The sequence below is a fragment of the Uloborus diversus genome, unplaced genomic scaffold, assembly GCF_026930045.1.
Source record: "Uloborus diversus isolate 005 unplaced genomic scaffold, Udiv.v.3.1 scaffold_447, whole genome shotgun sequence".
In the NCBI taxonomy this organism is placed as follows: domain Eukaryota; kingdom Metazoa; phylum Arthropoda; class Arachnida; order Araneae; family Uloboridae; genus Uloborus; species Uloborus diversus.
In genome coordinates, this window is record NW_026558623.1 from 84,849 (window position 1) to 110,201 (window position 25,353).

At 32.1% G+C, this 25,353-nt stretch overlaps 2 protein-coding genes across 2 annotated transcripts in view; both read right to left on the reverse strand.

Moving 5' to 3' along the window:
* Positions 1–1,278: 1,278 nt before the first annotated feature.
* On the reverse strand, positions 1,279–20,613 carry LOC129233479 (WD repeat-containing protein 6-like). The gene is made up of 5 exons (XM_054867499.1): positions 20,421–20,613; positions 10,079–10,359; positions 7,264–7,410; positions 5,786–5,948; positions 1,279–1,412 (listed from the first exon to the last, which is right to left on the reverse strand). The coding sequence occupies exons 1-5, from the start codon at positions 20,519–20,521 to the stop codon at positions 1,334–1,336; spliced, it is 771 nt and encodes a 256-aa protein (XP_054723474.1). The 5' UTR covers positions 20,522–20,613; the 3' UTR covers positions 1,279–1,333.
* A 76-nt stretch (positions 20,614–20,689) lies between these two features.
* The window catches only part of LOC129233477 (WD repeat-containing protein 6-like), a gene marked incomplete at its 5' end in the record, with an annotated part of 39,167 nt that continues 34,503 nt past the window's right edge, over positions 20,690–25,353 (reverse strand). The window contains 3 exons of the mRNA XM_054867497.1: positions 20,690–20,874; positions 22,278–22,344; positions 22,478–22,666. Of these exons, the coding sequence (XP_054723472.1) occupies positions 20,690–20,874; positions 22,278–22,344; positions 22,478–22,666 (441 nt within the window). The remainder of the gene's footprint in view (positions 20,875–22,277; positions 22,345–22,477; positions 22,667–25,353) is intronic.

Here is a 25,353-nt window from a genome sequence, read left to right on the forward strand (position 1 = left end):
ATTATGCATAAGTTAAAAATTGCAACGTTTCTGTTTTGATTTTGGTGTTTGCATATTTACTGAAGAGCATTGATTTTAATCAAAACAGTTGTATTACTGATCATTCTCTAAAAAGAAAAACATGTAACAACATAGCTGAAAAACTGATATTGATCTTAAACTTAAAACAACATATTTTGTATTGCTCTTCTTACAAATAATGCAAAAGAACAGTTTGATAAGTTCAAAATGGAGATCAAAATAGTCTTACGTATTTGGAAAAGAACTGAAATAAAGTTTTTTCTTCGCTTTAGTGCTGAAACTATAGTTGGGGTGAAGCTAACCCGATAACGGTATGCAGATCCTAATAACAACATGAAAACGCTGCTAGGTTAGGTTTGCCCCAACTGTAATTAAAAACTTCTACATGGTACATAAATTTCAATTGTTTGGCTGGAATGCTCAAGGTTAACTAATTTTTTGGTATAAACTGCTCTAATACAGAGCTGTTCAAAAGAGGGACAACAGGGCTTTGTGGTGAATTTTAACTACATTACCATTTTGCTTTCAATATTGCTTAAAAAAAACTTACAAAACTAGATTCACTTCTTGTCATTAGAGCTGAATTTAGCTCTAATTACGTGACCCTTTAGGCTGACCTGAAATTTTCTTTCCCTAAAAAGTGTAGCTAACTTTCTTTGAAAACCAAACTAAATTATGGTGTGCTCCTAAAATCCAAAACTCAATTTTTGTTATAAACAACTTTTTTTAGGGGGGGGGGGGGGGGTACGCCAGAGCATATTCGTCTTGGGCGCCAATTTGTCTTGGGACAGTCCTGCTGTAATTTATATGTTACAGCTCAAGCCCGAAATCGGCCAGCTCGCGATTGGAAAGTGAATTTTCGTTTTGGCAAGCATTGCTGTTAACTTGCCACCCAATGATTGGTCTTTTCTTGCTTTTTGGCTTTGGCTGGCCAATGCGCAAAGTGGCTTGGGACGATGGGGCCAAAAAGGGAAGAAATCAAGAGCATTGTTTTACACTGTGTGTGGTTTATAGGAATTGTAAACTAAGGTAAATTTTTAACTTGTTGAAAATTTTAAGAGTAGTGTCGGCTTGAGTGCCTTAAAGATCAAAATGACTAAGGATTAATGATGAAACTGTCTTATAAACAATAAATATTTTATTTACATAAAGTACAAAATATACATTATTAAAACTCAATTTAAAAATAGCAATTGATGAAAACACTTAAAAAAAAAATTTAAAAACAATGTAGAAGGTAACATTTATTAATGATGTTTGACTTAAAAATGGATATGTAAAAATAAAATTTATTATGTGTTGGTGGATACAATTATTCATTTGACTTGCTATTTTCAATATTGAAATATTCTATACCTTGTCCACAAATGATAGCATTCCAACTAGTTGAACTAAATAAAAAAAGAAATTATGTAGTGAAAACAGAAGAAAAATGTAAAAAATAATTTTTATTAACAGTTCTTATACATGAGTATAATTCAACATGGTAGTGTTGGAAGAGCCGAGACCCACGTGATAACAGGCCAGACAACTCCCCTCCCCCCCGCTTCGTTACGCCACCAGTAGTCGATCTTTGAACTTGGCGCGAAACTTAAAAACAGTGCAGTTTACCAGTAGTGTTGCTTGCTCTGGTTGATATAGATGAAATAGGAAATATGTAACTTCGGATGCACATTTTTTAATACAATTCTGTTGGATTTATCTCTTCCTTCCCACGTACCGGAATGTAGAGGCAATTAAAAAATATATGTATAATATAAGTCTTAAGTATCTGCTGAGTGAAAAGTGAGTCAGCGAGTTCCGCTGCCGAACAACCTGCATGTAAAGCAAAAAGCTGGACGCCTCATGGAATAAATTTTAAAGTTCGGAGGTAAGTACTCTTTTCTCAGATAAACAAATTTACATTTTATGCAGTTAAGATTTCTTAAGTTTTCCTCCATTACACAAACAATTGTCAGTTTCCTTTCCGATATCTTTGTCTGTAATTTGTAATTTCAGCATACTGCTTTAATATTTGAAACGGTTAACTTGCAACTTTTTATTTCTTTATTTTTTCAACTTTGAACACGCATTTATTCGAAATGGATTTTCCAAACTAACAATATACATATGTCAAAATTTTCTGCGAATATACTTGTTGCTATCAGAAGCGTAACTTGGTGTTGATATTCAGTAAAAATATAAACAAGTTTATTGAAACAGGCTTTTAACTGAACTAATCTTATATTTTCGGTTTCGATTAAATTGTTTTATACGCTAGCATGTGTTATTTTGATCAAAAAACATTCCTTGATGGGTTTCCGTAGTTCTGAGATAGAAGACTAGATTTGAACGCCGAAGGTCGTGGGTCCGATACTCAAACATTTCCCCCCAACTACGCCCCTGCAATGTTATTCAAACAAGCTGGTTCTGTGCGTAAATTAAAAAATATATATATGGTTTTTTTTTCACTGTTGTCTTTAGGTTTTATGATATTTATGCACACATTGTGGTTAAGTTAACGGTATTCATAATTTCTGGGCTTGCGAAAGATTAATTTTGAGCAGTGGATACACAACGTGTTTTTGCCAAATGCTCTATGCTTGTTTGTTTATGCTTAAAAAGGGCAAAATGTCTTGAACTACATATTTTTTGAACTCCTTGGGTTTTCTGTTAATAAGCTTTCAGGAACTCTGAAACTGTAACATAAATTGAATTAAAGGGCTGTCTATAAAGTATGTTACAAACTTTTGAACAAATCCCCCCCATCCTCCTTGTTACATGTAACGCTGTTCAACATGAGCATATTGTTATAAACAACGCGTGTTGTCACACTTCTTGTTATCCCCTCCCTTGCCCCTGTCACAAAACTGTCACATTGATTTCCTAAAAGAGCATACTTAGCAAAATGTTGATCTAAATTTAACATATATGAGGTTTTAAGTATTAAAGAAAGTTGCTAAAATGGTCATTCTATGAAAAGTTTTTTGAAAAATATTACTTTGTCATCAATTAATGCTTTTTAAAATAATTTTTCAAAAGCCTAAAATGATGAACAATTAAAGCCCCCCCCCCCCCCCACACACAAGAATCATTAGCAGCAGAAAAAGCTAAAAATGGGAAAGTAGCCGAATTCCAAAAAAAAAAAGGCTGTTTAGATATTGAATACATTTTTTGATATACAACATACAGTATTCATGATGTATCATTCATTCTTTAATTAACGTTTTTCAAGTTGAATTCCTGTGTAATTTTTCGAGAGTGCCCACCGAAGGGGGGGGGGGGTCGGAATCATAGTCTCATAGTAATGATAGCTTTTCAACGGCTATAGTTATAAATAACTGTGCCCTTGAAATTTTAAAGGAGATGGAGATGTTTTGGTTTTTTTTTTTTTTTTTTTTTTTTGAAGGTTTCATAATTGAAGGGGGTAGGGCACCGTCTACTTTGGGGATGGCACCCAAGCATTCACGTCTTTTTAAAAGCATAAATTTGCTCAGCTAAGTTAACATTAATAATCTGGTATTATGTACTTTAATTTGATGCCCGTTTACTTAAGTAAAAACGTTTATTTATTTTTTAAAATTTCATTTAATTCTTATTCAAATACAATAGTAATATTATTTTTTGTTTTGATGTAATTGTAAAATGAAAGTTCATTTATTTATTTGAATACTTCTGAAGACTTAATGTTTCAATACAATATACGAGTACTTAAAATGCGATTAGTTAAAAAACAATTTCTAATGAAAAATAAAACTGTGTTTATTTATCACTTTGTTTTAACATGATTGTAAAATAAAATCGTGTTTAGTTATTTGAATACTTTGTAAGACTATGAATTAAGCTCAGTGTATTTTTTAATGTATGATTATCGGTTCCTTTTTATGTTTTCAAATGAAAAAGTAGAACTTGTAATGCTACTTGAATAACAGAAGACAATAATAAATAAACCAAATAGTTTTATTTAACCAAAATATTAATCGAAGTGCTCCCTTCCCAATATCATTGTGGATCGACAAACGATGACGTCATTTGCTAGTTGGATGGCCTTTTTATCTCGAAGGCCTCGGAAGAGCAAACGTAATTTAAGCTTGTGCTATGAGGATAATATAGCCTTAGTTGTATCTATGCAAAATTGTTAAGATTTAGATTTTTATTGCAAATGTTTTACTGTCATGTATTCATATTTAAGATTTTCATTTACAGAAAGATATAAAAAAAATTAATCATTTAACAATCAGTAGAATATCGAAAATCCGAGTTTCAAAAGTCCGAAGTTCCGCTTAATCTAAGGTGATTTATTGATTTCCAAAATTTTTTTGGGGGAAAATCCTCCGAACTGTCCTTTTCCAAACATCATTAAAGATCCTCTGAAATCGTATTTTGAAACTACAATATCGAAGTTTAACTAAATCCCATCTGTTCCCTTCATGTCACCAAAAAGGACCAATAATTGCATTGTTGGAGCTTTAATTTCAAAAAATTTCCACAGAAGAGCCTGGAGATCTCCCCTCCTCTATTGATCACCAAAGACAGTCGAAAACTATGTTTTTAGAATAAAATTTTCAGGGGAGACCCTAGTGGCGGATTTTCAATTCTTTTGAGACGGAACAAACACTTGATACTACAGCCCTTACCCCCCCCCCCCCCTTTTTGACATTTTAACTTTTCATTCTTTGTATTCAAAGCACTAGTAACATTTAATTAAACTCTTTTAATCACAAATATCATTAAAAGCAATAAAAAGACATACTTCAGCCTTTAAACTTAAAAAATAAATAAAAAAATAGTTATTCCCCCATCCCCCTCATAGTTTAGTAGCCATTTGCTCCTCAAGAGGATCGTCTGGATCCGCCACTGAATTTGATGATGATTCAAGTGTATAGAGAAATTTGTGCAAAATCAGTTTCTATATCACAACGGCTTCAAAAATTTGACAATCTGATAGAAAAATGTGCATTAGAGGACATACTATTCAGAAAAAGAATGGCTTATATGCATTTTTTTTTGGTTGATACAAACAATTTTTTTAAAAAAAATTCCAGATTATGTTTGATCTACCCTTGTAATAACAAAAATATTTGAATTAGTTTTAAGAGTTATTATGCACAAGTAAATCTATAAATTAAAATCATGGAATGTCACAAAATATAATCTCAACAAACTCGAGTGTTGCCAACTTTTAAAGACAAAATCATAAATTAAAAGTTATAGCTTCACTTAGAAAATTAATAAGTCATATTATATCCATAATGGTTCATGATACTCATATATATACAGGGCCGGATTTGGAAGTGTGGAGGCCCTGGTGCAACGAAGGATTGGAGGCCCCTAATCAGGGTTTGAAAAGATCATCATATTTTCGAAAATATCCGATACTTTGATACATATCCAAATATTTTGACATATATGTATATATCCGATATTTTCGACCCGTGAAAGTTAGGATATTTTGTAAAAAATTTATTGTGGGGGCCCCTTTGTTGTGGAGACCCCGGGGCAGTAGCCCCGCCTGCCCTCCTCTAAATCCGGCCCTGTATATATAAAAAATAGAGGTCAAAGTTTAAAATTCTGGAAAAGAATGCAAATATACACATAAAAATGTCACATCCATGAAATTGATTGAGCATGCTGATGTTTCCCATAAGCAGGTGAACACTTTTTTTTTTTTTTTTTTAAGCATGCAATATATTCTGTGGTAGGAAATATTGCCACAATTTTTAAGACAAAAAATGTAATGTATTGTACAACTCTAGCATAAAAAGTATTTTTAATATTGGAATACCTTTTTGGCCAGCAATCCATTTGAGATATATCAGGAATGAGACTCATTGCTGAATTCCTTAGACTTATTTCTAATTTTCCATTATTTAAGTTCCAGTGCCATATGTTCAATCTTTGATCTATAGACACAGAAGCTAGCATCTTAGACCCCAGGAATTTTATGCCTATTGATGAAAGTTGTTACTTTAAACAGAATCAAGTTCCAACAAATGTTTTTTTTAACAGTTCTATTAAAAAATTTTATTCAATATGTTGCAACTAAATATTTTTTCAAAATTTATAACAAGATTTAGTAATATTTTTAATATTATTAAACATTTTGTCGCCTCAGAGCTACAGAAAGATATCTAATCCCAGAAATAACACTAAGCTATCTTACAGTTGCTCTGTGGCGACAATATTAATAGTTATAGAGGAGGAAAAGAATTGTAATTCAAAGTTAAAGTTAGTTATAACTACGAACATAACTGATTTGCATTTTAAACTGATATTTTCACCTTAGTAAGCAATTAAACTATAGTTTAGGCAAACCTAACCTAGCAGCATTGTGAAGGCTACGCAGATCAGAATCACAGCATTACAATGCTGCCAGGTTAGGTTTGCCCCAACTATGGAATATCCCTTTTCGCCGAGAAGTACTCGTTAAGGTCTGTGGTAGGACTGGTTGAGGTTTGCCTCAACACACAAAAGCATCAAAATTGAGTAGAGTAAGTAAAAAACTGTTGAATAATTAACTATTTTAAATAAGAATAGTAACCAATCAGCTTTAAAGTTGAAGATAAGATTTTTTTGAATATTAAAATGTAGAGATGAATTTGAATGTGTTTAAAAAGTTTTTCAGAAGCTATTGATTATAGAGAGAGAAATTTTGTATCAATCAATAAAAAATTTTATGTTTGACCAGTTAGAGTTATTAAATTTGAAAAAACTTAAATGACAATAAACTTTTAAAAACAAAATTGCAACAAATGTTAAGCACTCTAACAATTTTTGAATCAGAGGCAAATCTATAGTACATTCAGCAGAAGTGACAGTAGAAGTAATTAAAGCAATGTTGGCGATACCGTTGTCTACTTGGCTCTAGGATGATTGAAAACAGCGCCAATCAGATAAGTAAAATGTTCATGAACAGAATCGCCAGTCCAACAAGTAATTCATGAAAGTGGCAAATGTTGGTTCCAAACAGCAGCCCTCATTGTTTACTTCCGGTTTCACTTCTCTCTGAATGCATTATAGTCCATTAATTTATTAAGGTTGGAAATGTTCATATTGAATAAAAATATAAAATGAACTATAAAACTTTTTCAAGTGCGTGCACAACTGCAGTACATATTGCACTGAAGTGCACTTAAAAAAAAATAATGAAGTCCCTGAATGCACTACAGTCCATTATATAATTAATTGTGCATTCTATCAAAAAATGTTAAGAAACAACCATTAAATTTTAAATTCATTAACGTTTAATTATGAATTAAATACCTGTTATTTGGGATGCATGAGCATCAGAAACCAGAGTTCTACTAAGAATTTCAATTTGCGTTTCATTTTGTAATGTAGGCTTAAAATCAAGTAAAATTGCAGTTAATGCATTATCATCTCCTCCACAGCAAACAAGCCATATATTTTCTGCAATGTGAAACAAATACTTGAATAAACAATAATACAACCTACACATAAATAACACACAGAATTTTCCTATTATGGTTAATTGGTTACTCTGAAGTACATATTGTATTAAATTCTCATGGAATAAAACATTATTTCCCAAGGAAGTTAGTTGCTTTCTTACAAAGTTTTTTTTTTAAATTTTTTGTATTATTAACATAAAATTAATGAAGAATAAAATTATGAAATAAAAGAAGTGAAATACGAGGACAAATTTAAAAAAAAGAAATTAACCTCAAGTTTTTGTACCATTTCCCTCCTGCCTTGTTTTAAAAAGCATCTTTTTTCATTTCAATCACTTTTGTCAATCAACTACCTCTTTGGGATTGAATAGTTCTCCATTTTATCTTTGTTCTGTGTTTATGAGAGAATCATCATTTGGAGGCTGAGAGTTCATTTAAATACAGTATACTCTCTATCTGAACACATTCTGATGATCCCGGTGAATACAGATGCACTAACCAGTCTTCATCTACAACGAACGCCCCCCAAAATCTGAACACTTTAGTGAGTGTTCAGAATGGGGAGAATCTACTGTATTTCATGGATATTGGCATCATACAATGCTGCAATCCAGAGCACCCCCGGCTCCCTCGACTCAAAAATGAGAACAAAATTAAAAGGCGACCCATAAATATAAACTTCAAAGGTATTAGTACCACATTTGGCTCATTTCATTATACAAGGGAAGTTTTATGCAGCAATTGATTACTATAAAATAATTTTAAATTATTTTGTCGTGGTTATTAGAAGACAATTTGTAATAAAAGGAAGCTTGATAAATAAAATGGTATTAGATGATATGATTTATTATATTGAAAGAAATGATGCTTCTTGAGACACAACTAGGGGCAAAATTAAAACTGATTAGGTAATTCGGTCAAAAATTAATTGCAAAGCTAAGAAGCAATTAATTTAAAATTAAATATGGATTTTTAGTTAAGATGTGACGAAGTTCAGCACTAAAGAATTCAATTTTAGCAAAATTACAATTATCCTATAAGGTTTTCAAAAATTGACTGTTTTTTTTTTTTTTTTTTTGAAAAAAGGAGGATTAAATCTATAGCTGAAAATGACTGAATATGAGGGATAGGAAAAAAATATTTAAACAGATTCAAACGCAAATTGTGAAAATTGAATCAAAAATGAGTTTTGAAAAATTCTGATGGTATGTACATATTTTTCATTAGAGAGAACAAATTTTATAAGCAAACAAATTTATTTTAATCTCTTTGAAATGATTATTGTAAAAGAGATGATTATGAAGAAAATTCTTACGTTTTATTAAATTATTTTTAGTTCAAGACTAAAAATGTGCTTTTTGATGGGCTCTATGTCATAAAAACAAATGAAGCGATTTTCCACAGTTTAGACAAGTGACTATAAGTAGTATCATCATCTCATTTTTAGCCTACTTTCCCAATAAAAGTCAGAGAAAGATGATAAAAGCATGAAAGAAAGCTTAATGCATCTTGAAAATATCGCGAAAAACAAAAAAAAGTCAAAAATAAATAAAATAATTAAATAAATATCGAAAAATTAAAAATTGGAAAGTAGTGTATTGAGATGGGGGAAAATGAATGTCAGTCTGTCCCCCCTAATAACTTTTAAGTGAGTAGTCCGATTCGAACAATTTTTTTTTGGTTCGAAAGATCTCGGCGAGGACACCTCATTCCTATATTTAACTTTTTGATTTGAACTATTTTTTGTTCAATTTTGAACAGTTCAAAAAAAACTTAACATTAGCGCCCACAGGGCAAGGCAATTCTGAACTGTGAGGCGAATTTGCTTCAAACACATTTTGTAGGAAAAAGCTTTTGATGAAAAACTTGTATATAAAATATCTTTTTGATTTGAACAATTTTCCGTTCAATTTTGAACAGTTCAAATCCCTTAAAATTAGCGCCTTTGGGGAAACCGAAAGTCATTGTAGATTCCGTACTTGAAGGCGGATTTACTTCATACAAATTTTGTTGGAAATAGCTCTTGACGCCAGACTCCGACTCCTACTCCTGTGCCGACAATTAATCGGACTCTGACTTTGTAGCTTTGGCAAAAATGTATACACAGAGGACAAATGACTGACTCCAATTCTTGGATATTCGACTCCGACTCCTTTACCCCAAAATGAGATTGACTCTGATTCCGCAGCTATGGTTTTAACTAAAATATATTAAGGTTTCATACTGAATAAAAATATAAAATGAACTAAAACTTTTTCAAGTGTGCACAACTGCAGTGCATACTGGTGCATACTGCACTGAAGTGCACTTTTAATTTGATGCACAATTTTCTTTTATAAATATTGCGAACTAGATATTTTTCCAAAAAATAAATTATTCTAAGAAGTTAAAAAAATTGATAATTAGAGGGGAGAAGATAATAATGTTTATTTGTTTTCAAAATTCCAAAATTTTTGTTCTTCATTTATACTTTATACAACTCAAGATGTATGTCCATTGCCTTAACTGTTAGTTACTTACTTTTATGTACAGAACTTCTTTTTGGTTCACAAGTTAACATAAAAACAATGTGAATTATTCAAAGACAACTCAATGAAGACAGTACATTTAAGTATTAACTTTTCAAATTTAGTGATAAGAACTCAAAGAATAGAGAAAGCTCTTACCTTTGATATTCTTTGCATCAACAGCATTGATCCCAGATTTGTGCAGCTGTACTCGGAAGACAAGTTCGTGATTGTAAGTACATGAGTTATGGGAAGAATGATCATTTTTGTATTCATGGTAGATTATTTTGAGTTCACCATCAGTTGCTCCAGTAACAAAATAATGTACCAAAGGTTGGTTGGCAATTTCTACACTAAGCAGTTTCAAAATACAATGAAACCCATATTGAACACTATAGCACAAGTCCAAACATTTTTTTTGAGCATCAAAACTATAAACCCTATAGTAAAAAAATTACCAATTATAAAATTTTAAATATTAGATCATATTTTTTAAAATTTAAATCTGAAAACTTTTATATCGACCAAATTTATGTACCTCAGGGCCAGACTAACGTAAGTCTAAAAATGGCAATTTTCAGGCTATTACTACATTGTATATAGAATCATATTCTGCATTGAATAATAACAACATAATTTTCAAAACATCTCATATAATTATTTAATAGTGTATCAGAGTCCAACTCTTTGTATGCCCCAGACAAAAGTTTTTGCGCTCTCCTCAAAATAAGTGATAGTGTGACTTACGTTAGTCTGACTTTGAGGTACAAATTTATGTCTAATTAAAATCTCAACATTAGAAAAACTAAAACAATCATAATTATTTTTTACAAAAGCAATAAGCTAACAAATTTAAAATAATTCATTCTATTCCAGAACAAAGTATGGGTGTGAATAGTTCCTGATAAGAAGGCGTCCTGCTGTGGGCAGGTAAACGGCAGTATCTGCAGAAATGAGTTTTCGAGATGTTTGAAGAAACTTGTTTTGAATTCAATACTAACAATACGGAAATGTGTTGGATTTAGACATTTTTTTCAGTCGAAACCAAGTAAGCAAGATTGTACAATAAATAACAAGAATGAAACATTTGCAGATACTGCTCTTTACCTGCCCATTGCAGTATTAATGATATTACATCTATTGAGTTTGCATTCAAATTCAATGGTAATAAACATTTCTAATTAATAACATTCAGTTAAGAATACATATGTTAAGCATGTAGTTACATTTAACTAGTTCAAGTTATCAAACAAGTCTATTAATTTGCTTCAGCAGTTGCTGATGAGTTCAAAAATCAAAGGAGAAAAGAAAAAATAAAACAAAATTTTGATTTTTAAACTAGAAAATAAAAAGCATTTAAATAAGGAAAAGGAAAACTATGCACAAGTCAACACTTCATTAAAATCAATTACTTTACACAAATGTTTAGCATTAATGAATGGTTTAGTTTATGTCATGTTTATTAGATGCATTACAAGAATTTCATACTGGCGTTCATTTATACATCTTCCTCAAATGTGTGTGTTAACTTTTAACATTTGTTTTTTGAGTATTTATTAGTAACTGAAACAAAACAATCAACCTTGGCATACAAAGAAATTATAATATGATCAAAGACGTATCTTTTTGAATTAGAAAATTTAATTATTGCATAAACATCAAGATACAGTGTGGTGGTAAGAATCAGAAAACTTACCTAAAGCATTGACCCAAATTATTTTTGGGGGCTATAAATAATGTTACTTTTTTTTTTCAAAATATATGGTCCCCTCTCTTTTTGTCACAAAGTGTCACACTACATCATACTCATCCCCATACAATCCCATTCTCACAATTCATCATACTGCTCTGCTAAGCACAGATGTGGTATCTGCACATTTTATCAAAATTGAGTTATTGTTATCAGGTGGTCGTTAGTAATTTAATTTACCTAAATCTCAAGATTTTTGGCGATTTGTAAACGCGAAATATTTAAAAAAGCTTTAAGAAAAAAGTCCTAACTGCAAATTTGCTTAATTTGCTAAGGCAATTTGAATGTAAGAGACAAATACTAAACCTTTTAAGTGGTATCTGCGCAGCTACCACTTTTTTCCTCAGTAATTTGTAAACATGACTTTTATACCTTAGTAAAGCAGCATATTTAATAATGTAGCAGTTTATTATAACACAGAATATTAAAATTAGTTTACCGTTGAATAGTTGATACAGGTTGATAATAAAAACTAATACAACTTTGCATAATTGTTAAAGTAAATATTCAGCCTTTTCTATTTAAATGGTTATTTAAAATGCAAATTCTGAAAATGAAACGCATGTAAAATATTCATATCTAATTCTTTCATGCAAAAAAAACGCATTTCATTCTACGGCCAGTAATATTTTTATTTAAGTATTGTCTGCTGCCAAAATTATTTTCATGCTTGGTAAAAATGAATCTAGAAAATAAAACATTATAAAAAAAACACATTCTTTGAATATAAAAAAAAGAAAATTGTTATGGATTACAGTTTTAACTGTCCGGAGTTTTGAAAATGGTATCTGTCAGAAGGTAGATTCTGATAGATTTGTATTAACAAAATAAAGCGAAACACCTAAGTCCAAAGAAAGCAGATGTTTTCAGTATTATTTAATGATACATTGAGCACGTTTTTCAAAGCTACTTTTGTCGTATGTAGAGAAACCTAAGCTCTATGCTCCTTCCCAACTATTATTCCAATAGAGAGCGCTGCAAGCGCTTATTGAATTAAGTAAGTTGATTATGGGAAAATTTAGTGGCAACTCTGACAGTGGAAGAGATGGATAGAATTCGAAACACGAAGCGCAAGCTCCGTGGAAGCGAGTAATTTCGCTGTTTAGAATAAATGATTTGGTTTTAATCATTAATGTAAATAATGTACATAGTCTTCAATAAAGATGTTAAGTTTTCTTCGAGTCGTGATAATTTGAACCTATCACTGAACCACCGGATCTACATAGAATTGCACATTTTTTCCCACATGGTGCATCGGCCGGGAAGATGAACTAATGAACTTTCAGTAAGTGAATCTCATTTGGATAGCATTTTTATGCGAAGACTGCAAAAGGTAGGAACTTTTGAATCATTTACATTGTTGAAAATCATTGAAAATGGAACCAAAATCATTTATACAAAAAAGAACTGTTCTTCGCTCTTCTACTACGGTAATCGTAAAAAATGTTAATAAATACATAGAAGAAGAGCAAAATGAAGAACTAGAAAATTGTTTAGAACTGTTAAATAGCAAGGAGATAGAACTTGATAACTCAGATGAAAAAATACAAATTTTGATAGAAGACGAGAAGAAACTAGATTCTGATATAGAAACTTCCATGAATTATAAAGATAAAATAACTTTGACGAAATGTCGGATAAATCGTTATTTTAAGAAATTAGAGCAGCGAAATGAAAATAAAACGTCCATTAATAACGTATCAAATAATTCCTCTCTTATCGATGAAATTCGAAACCAAACACAAAGTAACGTACGGTTACCAAAAACTTCCATCCAAAAATTCAACGGTGATTACGGTGCTTGGATAAATTTTTGGAATTCTTTCGAAGTAACTATTCACAAGAACCAACACTTTCAAAAGTCGAAAAATTCAACTATTTGAAAAGTTATTTGAGCGGAAATGCTGCTAGTGCTATAGAAGGTTTTTCGATTTCGAAAACAAATTATGATTCTGCGATAGACATTCTCAAAAATAGATTTGGTCAAAACGACTTGATAATTAACACACACATTTCCAATCTCTTGAGTTTGACCCCGGTACAAAGCTCAAATGAAGTTACGAAATTAAGAAAATTGTATGATAAAATTAACGTACAAATAAGAAGCCTTTCTTCACTCAATGTCCAACCCGAGAATTACGCGAATATGTTAATTCCTGTTTTGATGAAAGTAATTCCTGCTGATATCGCTCTAGAATTTCACCGCAATAGAGAGAATTCAGCCAATATAGATTTGAATGCATTTCTAAACTTTCTCCGTTCGGAGATAGAATCTCGGGGAAAAAATCGCTAGTATAAAACTTCCGCCTTCGAATAGCAGTGAACAGATTAAAACAAGTACTTTGAATAATAAGCAGTTCAGAAAGATCCCTTCCAGATCACAGCACTTTACAGAAAACAGATGTCCTTCAACACATGAGCTAATTGCTAAAACGTCAATAAATCTTGACAAGTGTCTATTTTGCTCAGAAGATCACGAGTCGGAAAAATGCGTAAATCTCAATGTGGATGAAAAAAGGAATGTATTGCGGGGGGATGGCAGGTGTTACTTATGCCTTAGAAAAAATCACAGAATATCTGCTTGCCACTTTAAGGCAACTAAGCGTTGCAAAATTTGCAAAGGAGCTCATTCCGAGGCGATTTGTTATAAATCTCAATCAAAGTTAAAATATAATGACACCGACAAAAAAGAAGCAAGTTCACTTACGAGAAATAATGATAGTCAAGTTCAAAAAAAAAAGGAAATTATTTCAGCCGTATCACATTCTAAATCCAATTCGATGCTTTTGCAAACTTGCTCGGTAAAAATCAAAACAAAACAAGGCATAAGCTATCCGCGTCTTCTTTTGGACAATGGAAGCATGAAGTCTTTCATTACACAAGAATTAGCTAATAAATTAGATCTTGAAGTAATTAGAAAAGAAAAATTATCGGTTTACACTTTTGGAATTACTGCGCCAATTCAAAAGACTTACGACGTCATTAGATTAGTACTTGAACATAGAAGTTCCTCCAATTCCAGAATAGAAGTTGAATTATTGGTAACCGATCACATATCAGGTTCGGACATTCCTCCACCAAAATCAAAAGAAATTAGACAAAATAAACTGCTACGAAATTTGATATTAGCGGATTCTCTTAACAGTCAACAACCTGTTGGCATTTTGATCGGAGCAGATTATTACTACAATATAGTAACGGGTCACATTAAACGTTTGAACAAAAATCTTGTCGCTGTAGAAACTATTTTTGGCTGGAGCCTACAAGGACGAGAAGGAGAAGATAACTTTACTTTATCATTTAATGTGATGGTAGAGGAAGATTTAATCTCGAAGCAAATAGAAAAATTTTGGGACTTGGAAAATTCTGGACTCATATGCGAAAATCAAAATTATAATTCAACCGAAAATGAAATCCTCAAACAGTTCGAATCTGATGTAGTATACGAAAATTGTCGGTATAAAGTTAAATTACCATGGAAAAGTGACACATCAAGATTGGATGATAATAGAGAAATCGCGGAACAAAGGTTCAACTGACTTAGAAATCGATTCAAAAAAAATCCGCAACTATTTTCTGAATACCAAAACATAATACAAGATTACTTGAAACAGAATATAATTGAACCCGTCACAGACGAAACGGATAAAGAAAATATCGTGTTTTATTTGCCTCATAGGGAAGTAATACGTGAAGATAGAACCACAAGCAAATTACGAATTGTATTTGATGCGTCATCACATGACTCAAACTCCGCATCTTTAAATGACTGTCTCCACGTTGGCCCAAATTTGTATCCGGAGATATTCGAAATTCTGTTAAGATTTAGATATTATCCAGTAGCATTTACTGCAGATATAAAGCAAGCGTTCTTACAGATTCTCTTAGATAAAGAACATCGAGACGTAACCAGATTTTTCTTCACTGACTTCCCCACCAATGACAATATCCCGCCTCTTGTTTATCGCTTTTTAACAATTCTTTTCGAATTAAATAGTTCATCATTTTTACTATCAGCAACTCCCAAACATCACTTTAAAAAGTATAACCAACTCTACCCTGAAACAGTTAGTATTTTAGAAAATAATGTTTATGTAGATAATGTAATTCTAAGTCGAGACACAGTCAGAGAAGCGTTGACTACTTCTTTGGAAACAATCCAGATATTCAAGGAAGCGAGCATGCAACTGCACAAATGGCATACTAATTCGAGAGAATTACATGAACTTTGGGAAAAAGAAGGCATAATTTCAAATGCAAATTTTCAAATTTCTGATGTTGAAAACACCGCCTTAAAAGTTCTGGGCATGGCGTGGGATAATTCGAGGGATTTACTGTATTTTGATATTCGAAGCCTATTGTCATTTTTATCGAAGCCAATTGAGACAAAAAGGTTTATTCTACAAGTGTTAGGACGAATTTTTGACCCAATAGGAATTTTGGGACCCTTCACTGTAAGAATCAAACTCTTGATTCAGAAGATTTGGGCATCACATATAGATTGGGACGAGCCACTTCCTGAAGATTTGATCTTCCTATGGAGAAAATGGTGCAAAGAGTTGCATCAAATGAATAAATTCAAAATCCCTCGACATTATTTTTTTGAAAGTTTGTGCTCAGACATTAGAAATCTCGAACTACATTGCTTCTCAGACGCTAGCACAGTGGCATATGGTACAGTTGCGTACTTACGTTTCAAGACGAATGATAAAGAAATTCGAACGACGTTCATTGCTTCCAAAAATAGGGTAGCGCCATTGAAAATACTCACCTTACCCAGATTAGAACTAATGGGGGCATTACTATCTGCCAAATTGGGAAATAATATAGTTAGAATTTTGAATTTAAATATTCCTTGTTATTTTTGGACCGATTCAAACATAACGTATTTTTGGATCAAGAAACAGCCCGATGCATTTAAACCCTTTGTTAAGAATCGTGTTCAGGATATTCAGAAGTTGACGTCACCAAATAATTGGGGACACTGCAGAAGTTGTGATAATCCAGCGGACTTAGTCAGCCGTGGAGCAAAGCAGGGGCGTAGCTAAGGGGGGGGGGGGTTTGGGGACAAAAAACCCCCCGAAAAGTTAGTCTCAAAAAAAAGAGAAAAAGAAGAGAGAAGAGAAAGAAAAAAAAAAGAAGAAAAGGAAAAAATTCCAAGCGATTATACATATATATATATATATATATATATATATATATTAAATATATATATATATATATATATTAAATATATATATATATTAAATATATATATATATATATTAAATATATATATATATATATTAAATATATATACAGTCGAACCTCCATATATCGAACTTCCACATATCAAAATTTTCTATATATCGAAAAAATCTCTATATATCGAAAAAATATCGAGACATTCGTACATTTTTTTTTCCACTTTAGACTTTTTGTCTCATGAAAAATGAAGGTCAGGGGAGAAAATTATGCTCACTAATGGTTGCTACGAAACTCATAAGGAATCTGGGGTTGAGGGGTGTGTAGATAGGTTGTTGTTCCGTTCTGGAGTTCTTTAATTTCTTATTTGAAGTCTTAGTTGTAACCAGTAGTACTGTAGTTTCAAACTATCCCTTTTGTCTGTTGATTATCAGTCCTAATCTTTTTAACTTCAGTAAAAATCATTCAAGTTAAGTAGATTAATTTCTTACTTTTCTCTCGATTACATTGTCAAAACAAAAATCCCCTTATGTTGCGGATCAAGTTGAATTGCCGAAGAATGAAGATGTATGAAGGAGAAAAATGTGTAACTTCTGTTAATTTTTTAATTATTAATTTTCATTTAATCCGATGCTCGTATAAATTATAAATAGGGTTTCATACACGAAAATTAGCTTTAATTTTAATCTTTCATTAGATTTTTATGATAAAATAAGATCGTTTCCATACATCGAAATTTCTATATATCGATTTTTTTTCCCGGCAATTTGCTACTTCGATATATGGAGGACCGACTGTATATATATATATATATATATAAGAAGTAACCCACCCCCCCGAAAGTCGGGTCTAGCTACGCCACTGGAGCAAAGATCTCAAAGTTGATTAATGAACCCCTTTGGACACAAGGTCCACCTTGGTTGAGACTTTCGCCTGACCATTGGCCAAAATTGATCCATGAGAAAATAGTAGAAGAATCTCAGCTAGAATATAGAAAAAAATCCCTGGAGACACATGAACTCGAATGTATAGTCGAAAATAGAGAAGACCCAGTTGATTTATCCAAATATAGTGACTTAGAAAAGTAATTGAGGGTTACAGCATGGACAATGCGCTTTATCGTGAAATTGAGAAAATCTAGTAACATACAAGGAGCTCTAATTACAGAAGAGCTACAAGAAGCAGAAAATTTATTGATACGATGTGAACAAAAGATACTTTGGAGAAGAATTTAAATCTTTAAGTGGGGGTAATTCGGTTGAAAAGAATTCCCCGTTGTACAATTTCGCCCCCTACATCGATGAAAAGCAAGTCATGAGATTAGGAGGAAGATTGGAGTTCTCCGAGTTTTCTTTGGATAATAAACATCCAGTCATCTTGCCTACAAACTCCGCACTAACAAGACTGATAGTACTTAAAGAGCATGAAAAAATAATGCACGGAGGTACATCTGCTACTCTAGCCAAAATTAGATCTCGCTTCTGGATCCCGAAGGGGCGCCAGTTAATTAAAAAGATCATCAAAAAATGCTTGATTTGCCAGAAATATTTAGCCAAACCAGCAGATCAAATGACAGCGCCTTTACCGAAAGATAGAATCCAAGAGTCACCACCATTTTCCATTTGCGGAATTGATTTTGCGGGACCTGTATATGTAAAGAACTACAAAGATATGCAAAAGTCGTATATTGTTTTGTTCACTTGCGCAGTAACTCGTGCAGTGCATCTTGAACTTGTATCAAACATGTCTACACAAGCCTTTTTACTTGCATTTAGAAGATTCTTAAGTAGAAGAGGTAATTGCAAAATCATTTATTCCGATAACGCTAAAACGTTTAAGAAAGCTGAAGAAGAAATGAGAAAGTTTTCTAAAATATTGGAAGATGATACATTTAAAAATTTCATAGCTAAAGAAAGAACACAATGGAAATACATCATCGAAAGAGCCGCATGGTGGGGAGGATTCTACGAACGCCTTGTTAGATCGGTTAAGGAATGTTTGCGGAAAGTGATAGGAAAAGCCCTTCTGACGTTCGAGGAAATGACAACGCTTCTAACAGAAGTGGAAACAGTTCTGAACTCGCGCCCACTATCTTACACCTACAACGAGTTAGATGAACCTGAAGCATTAACTCCCTTACATTTTTTAAATTATGCAAAGAATGATCACAGCTATCCAGTTCACTTCTCTGATCTCATCGCCAAAACTTCTCCTGACCAATTGAGAAGAAGAAAGGAGTATCAGACAAAACTGTTAAAGAACATTTGGCTGAAATGGAAAACCCAATATCTTCTAGATTTAAGAACTGGACATCGATTGGATTGAAGTAAAGAAGGAAAATCTCTCAAGATAGGGGACGTGGTACTTCTCGAAGGAAGTAACAAAAATAAGTTCTTGTGGCCTTTAGGTATTATTACAGAACTCTTTAAAGGACGTGATGGACTTGTTCGTGCCTGCACAGTTAAGACAAAGGACGGACAATACAGGAGGCCGATACAACTAGTGTATCCTTTGAAAATGATCAATGGACAGTGAAAAAAAAAAAAACTTTTGGAACTTTAATTTTTTTTTTCTTTCCTATATATTAGTTAAACGATTTGATAGTTTAGAACTTTAATTTCTTTATTTTTGATTTTTGAATTTGTCTAATTATGTTTCATTTGATATTCTTTACTTATTGAAAAGCATAATAATTTGAATATGATATTATTTGTTTCTCTAAATACTTTTTTATATTGCTATATTTATTTTTGTTGTGTAAAATTGTTATTGTTATATTTCAATATATTTTGATTACAAAGAAAATGTAAACTCGAGGAGTTTAGGTGGGGAGTGTGTAGAGAAACCTAAGCTCTATGCTCCTTCCCAACTATTATTCCAATAGAGAGCGCTGCAAGCGCTTATTGAATTAAGTAAGTTGATTATGGAAAAATTTAGTGGCAACTCTGACAGTGGAAGAGATGGATAGAATTCGAAACACGAAGCGCAAGCTCCGTGGAAGCGAGTAATTTCGCTGTTTAGAATAAATGATTTGGTTTTAATCATTAATGTAAATAATGGCAAGCGGCTGTGAGAGAAGTGGATGCAATGAGATTTCAAAATTCAGATTCGATTTTTGGATCGTTCAATTTTCCACTTTTAATTGCTTTTATGTGCACACTCAAGATTTCTAATGCTCCTTTAGCTACTGTTCCTTTCTCTTTGTCCAGGACATTTTTCCATGACTTGAAATAAATTTCCATGACTTTCAATGAAAATTTCAATTTTCCATGACTTTTCCAGGTCTGAAATTCTGTTATTTTTTTCCATGACTTTCCAGGATTTCCATGACCCGTACGAACCCTGACAATAACACTATCATAAGTTTAAAGAAAATTGTGAAAAGAACCGCGGATAATCCGACCGCCCATAACTTACTGTATTTATGTACGATCCCTTTGCTAAAACATCACTGCCTCAAAATAGTACCAAAAGTTAAGAGAGATACAATTAATATCTAACCAGAGAAAGTATCCAATCAAAAAACTCAACTAGAGAATGCAAAAGAGTTTAAAAAAAAAATATTACCTGAATAAGCTGTCTGAACATGCTGTAGCAATGATGTATTTTTCATTGTCATTTGAGAAGGATGCGTCATAAGCTCTAACCGTAACATCCATAAATCTCATTTGAGGATCTACATGAATTTCGGATTTATTTTTCCAAGGTTTTTTTGATTTCCCCACAGTTGATAAGACATAAGAAGTCAAATGTTCACACCGAAGACCTTAAAGAAATTTTTTCAACATATTAGCTACTAAACAGAAAGGCAAAACCATTTAATGTGAAAAATTAATTTAAAATATTGTACTTGTTTCATGAGTTATTCTCCATATTTTCATTTGTGCTCTTCCACCAACAGAAATCAATAGATAAGCATTTTCCTGCCACATTTTGGCTTTTGCAATGGAGCGTATGCTCGATAAATGTCCAGACAGATTACATAATGACAGAAGAGAAGTTTTTGTTGACTCATCAAAGTGAAGTTAAGTTCAAATATATTTTCTCTTGAAATAAGTAAGAGTTAGCTGAATTTCAAGTTATTATGTCCGTAAAAATTGATACAAATACAACCTAATTTTCATATTTAACCTGCCTTGGGCAGTTAAATAGCAATGCTTGCAAAATTTTTGTATTTTTGTCATTTATTTATGTCAATTTTCTGTACAAACATACTTATTTGGTTTCTGATGAAAATACAGCTTGAAAAGAATGTCAACTTCCAACTTTTTACCAATGTTTTTGGGAAATTCAAAAATATGTTTCTTCAAGTAGTTTCAAAAATGAGCTTTTGAAATACTTGAAGAAACATTTTCCGATTTCCTACAAATACTAGTAAAATATTTACTAAAGTAATAATATACAACAATTTTTGCTGTCTGTAAAAAATTAAGTACTCATTTTGTTATACATGTGAAATGAACAAACCTATATTAATCAAGTTTCAACCATTATTGAATACTTTACTTATATTTCTGAACAGAAAAGTTTAGTTAAATATCTTAGAGCAAAGCAAAGGATACTGCAGATTCCTATAACTCGTAAAGTTGTATCTTCTCCACCACAAGCAAACACTGACATTGACTCTAAAAAAGAAAAGAATATGAATAAAACGTTACCTAAATATGTATAAATTTCTATCATTTATGTGACGGGTCATTCTCACAGAAACGGTCATTTTCATATCCCTATAATAATTTACGAATGTTTTATGACTCGTACATATTTTAGGGGTTTAAATACTTTTCAGGATAGAGTTTAACAAGATCGTTAAAAGTAAAATTTCTATATTTTATTTTAAACAAGCTGCGTCGCCCAGCTATGCAGGGTCTACCTCGAAAATAAATTTTACGTTAAGTGCCACGTGTTCAACAATCAGGCTTAATACTGTAAAATTTCTTGTAAAAATGATGATTCTTAAATTTCGGTAACGACAAATATTAAAAGTCCTGAATAAATTAAACACAACCCGCCATAATTACAACTGAAATCCTTGATTACCATCTGCTGGCAGTACAAAAAAAAAAAAAAGATAGCCAAAAAATAATTAAAAGGGGAAATGTTTAATAATTTTACTTGTTCAAAGTCAAGAAAAAAAATGGCAACAGATCAAAAATGATTTTATTCATGTTAATTTAAACACAGCTCATTAGAAAGCGATAAATTTAAGATTTGATATGCAAATGTTTGATAAAGCTTAAAAGTGACAAGGGGCCCAACTTGCTCTTGATGGCCTTAGTTAATGTAAGCTATTAAAAGGCTTCTTCATATCTATTATTAACTATGTTCAAATGCAACATCAACTCATGCATTATTTTTCAATTTCTGAGAATAAAACTAATGCACACACACAAAACTATTTTTTCTAAAAAATCAATTACATACTTGATGGCAAATTATTTGTAGTAAATAAATAGCAACAACAGGTAAATTCTTGTCCAGATATTCCATGCTAAGGAAAAAGTAAAATAGAATAGTGAATGAAAATACAAGTTTAAATTAAAAAGTTACAAAATAATATAGCTTCCACACCAATAATAAGAACACAAAACATAAAGAATCAGTGTCAAGTAGATAAAACTTACTTTTATAATTGCTTTATGCAAAGCAAATTCAAGATTCTCTTCATAGTAAATTATCTCTTTCTTTTTTATTGCAACGAACGTGGCTTTTCCGTTTTCCTCGAGGAAAAAATCCCAAGATCGATGACCACCACCACATTCAATGTTCAAAACAGCACTTTCAAGTTGGCTACTCCATACAATAAAATATTTCTAGAGAAAAATACATGAAACTTTATTACATGAGATCTTCATTCAAATGATTAAACGGTTGACATGAATTTCATCACTGTCTTCAAGTATTTAGCCATGACTTAACACTGTTAAATTGCTTCCTTTTAGCAGTTAAGGTTGTTTCACAAAGAAATTATATAAACAATAACATTAACAGCATGGGCGCCCACATGCAAAATTGTAAGGGGGGGGGGGAGTGGCTCAGATGTTTTAACCATGGTTTAGAAGGATATTTTCCCCATGGAAGCAGATTTCAGGACAGATTAGTCATTGAAATTTGATATTTTTAATTACTTATTCATTAATGGCTGAAGAACAAATGTTTTTACATTTTTGCAAAGGAAAAAGTACTAAAAGCAAGAAAGTTCTCATTTTTAAGGGGGGGGGGAGGCTCGAGCCTTCCTTGCCCCCCTATATAGGCGCCTTTGATTAACAGTATGATTAGCAATTTCAAAGAGGAAATGCATGAAAGCAAATTTTGAGTTCATTATTATTATTTTTACAATATTTTAACTGGGGGTCTAGAACAGAGAAGTTGCTGCATTGAAAAAATACTTTTTGAGCATTAAAAAAAAATTTTTTTTTTTAAATCTATACATTAATGGTTCAGCAGATTTTCTTCACAAGTAAATGAATACCTTTAATTGGCAGAACAATATGTACCAATGGCAATCAGCTGATATTCAACTATAGAATGATTTAAGCAACATATCACTAAATCATACTCTTGTTTGAATAAAATCAAATTTGTATGATTTTTAAACATATTGAAAAAAAATATTCCTTATGTACATTTTAAACTATTATATTGTAACATCCAAATGACTTTAAAAATATTAAATCAAAATTGACTCAACAGTTCTATGTCAGAGACTGGCTAAAATAGAGTGTACATTTACAATAGTTTTCCATCATGAAAAAATCCCCCAACTTTTACGATTTCTTTGAGCTTATTCTAAAAATTATTGTATTATTATTTTTTTATATTTAGAACAAGTTTATTGCTGTAGCTAAGTGCAATGCTGAATCTAGGGGGAGCAAGCCCTTGCTCCCCCTCCACCCTTACCTGGGTGGCAATATCTAGGGGGTTACAGATTCACCCTACAGTGGTGGTAAAAAAAAATTGCGTCACTCGCGAAATCCAAATATTTTTAGCATTTACAAGTAACTATGAAATATTTAACGGTTCTTGCATCATATAACACAAATTGGCATCCGTACATGACTCAAGCTATTGTGTAAGATTGCATCATCCTTCTAAAGGGGTGGTTTCCAAGCTGCGTTTTCTAGCGGATTTGCGTGCGTCTCCACTGTTCGTATCAGAGATCCTTCTGCACATGTGTGCACCATAGCGTTCGTTGTTCGTCCGCCATCTGCTGTCCGTTGCTGAGGAGCCAAACCGAGACAAAAACGAGTGAGTTTATTGATGAAGAAAAGCTCATCAGGCTTTAAAGGTTAAAAATTGTGATGAATTGATAAATCGGCAGTTGTAGACTAACATCAGTAATAGACATAATTAAAAAGGGGACCAGTTGGGAGCACTGCATTTTGCTATTCTGTAAAACATGGAATTTGGGTGCAGCCCTAGTTTTAATTATACTTCTTATTTCTTAATTGAACTGATTCAAACGTACGTATATTACTTGAAATTATGAAGAAAGAAAAAGGTTTTTAACTGAGGGTCAGAGCAAGCTTTTCAGTGGAGGAAATGTTTTTTTTTTATGTCTATTCTGTAATATACTGCCATACTGGTAATTTCAGATGCCATTTCATCAAGGACAAAATTGAGGAGTTCTGGAGTTAACCTAAAAACAAAGTGTTGTAACTAAAAAAGGTTTCATAGGGAGGGAAACATTGAAATTTTAGATTGTTTTTCTTGCTATTGACAGGGGGAGGGGGGATTTGTAGAAATTGAACCTTTAAAAAGGCGATTTATGGGTGAGGAATGGAGCTCAGGAGCTGTCATCCATCCATTTTTTTTGAAAACTAGATTGTAATTAATTCCTCCTGCTATTTCCAATTTGTATAAATTGAAGTTCCAAAAATGCAATTGTAGACAAACTTTGAAGGTATTACGGCATGCTAATTAACATAGCAAATATTCATTGCTGGTCCCTGTAAATGAATTAAAAAAAAAAAAATAGTGTGCCACCAGTCACCATCACGAAACTTAATCCAATTTTTCATACAAAATCTGAAGATTAACAATTATAAACAACTAGCACTAAAACAATTCTTATTCACAAATACCAGAGAGTAAGAGGTCTATACGTGAGAGACAGATAGATCTGAAGCTTATTCATCGTGAGGTTTTCTCCTTTTTTAGTAACATCCAACTCAGCATCAAAAAATCTGTGAGTGAACATGAAATCACTGCCATTCCCACCCTTACAGTAAGAATTTATTGTTCAAATTTATATGGCACCAACTTTGGTGTATACCCTTTCTAATAAAAAAGGAATTAACAAAATCGGGCTATTTTATAAAAAGGTATGCGTGATCATACATAAAAAGAAATTTGAGTGAGCAATAAATCAACCCTGTTTTCCTACATCTGGGGTAGAATTTTTTTCTTTTTTTCCAAATTTATACGGGGGCAACTTTGAGGTGTTCCCTACCGAATAAAAAAAAATTATCAAAATCGGACTATACTGTAAAAAGTAATG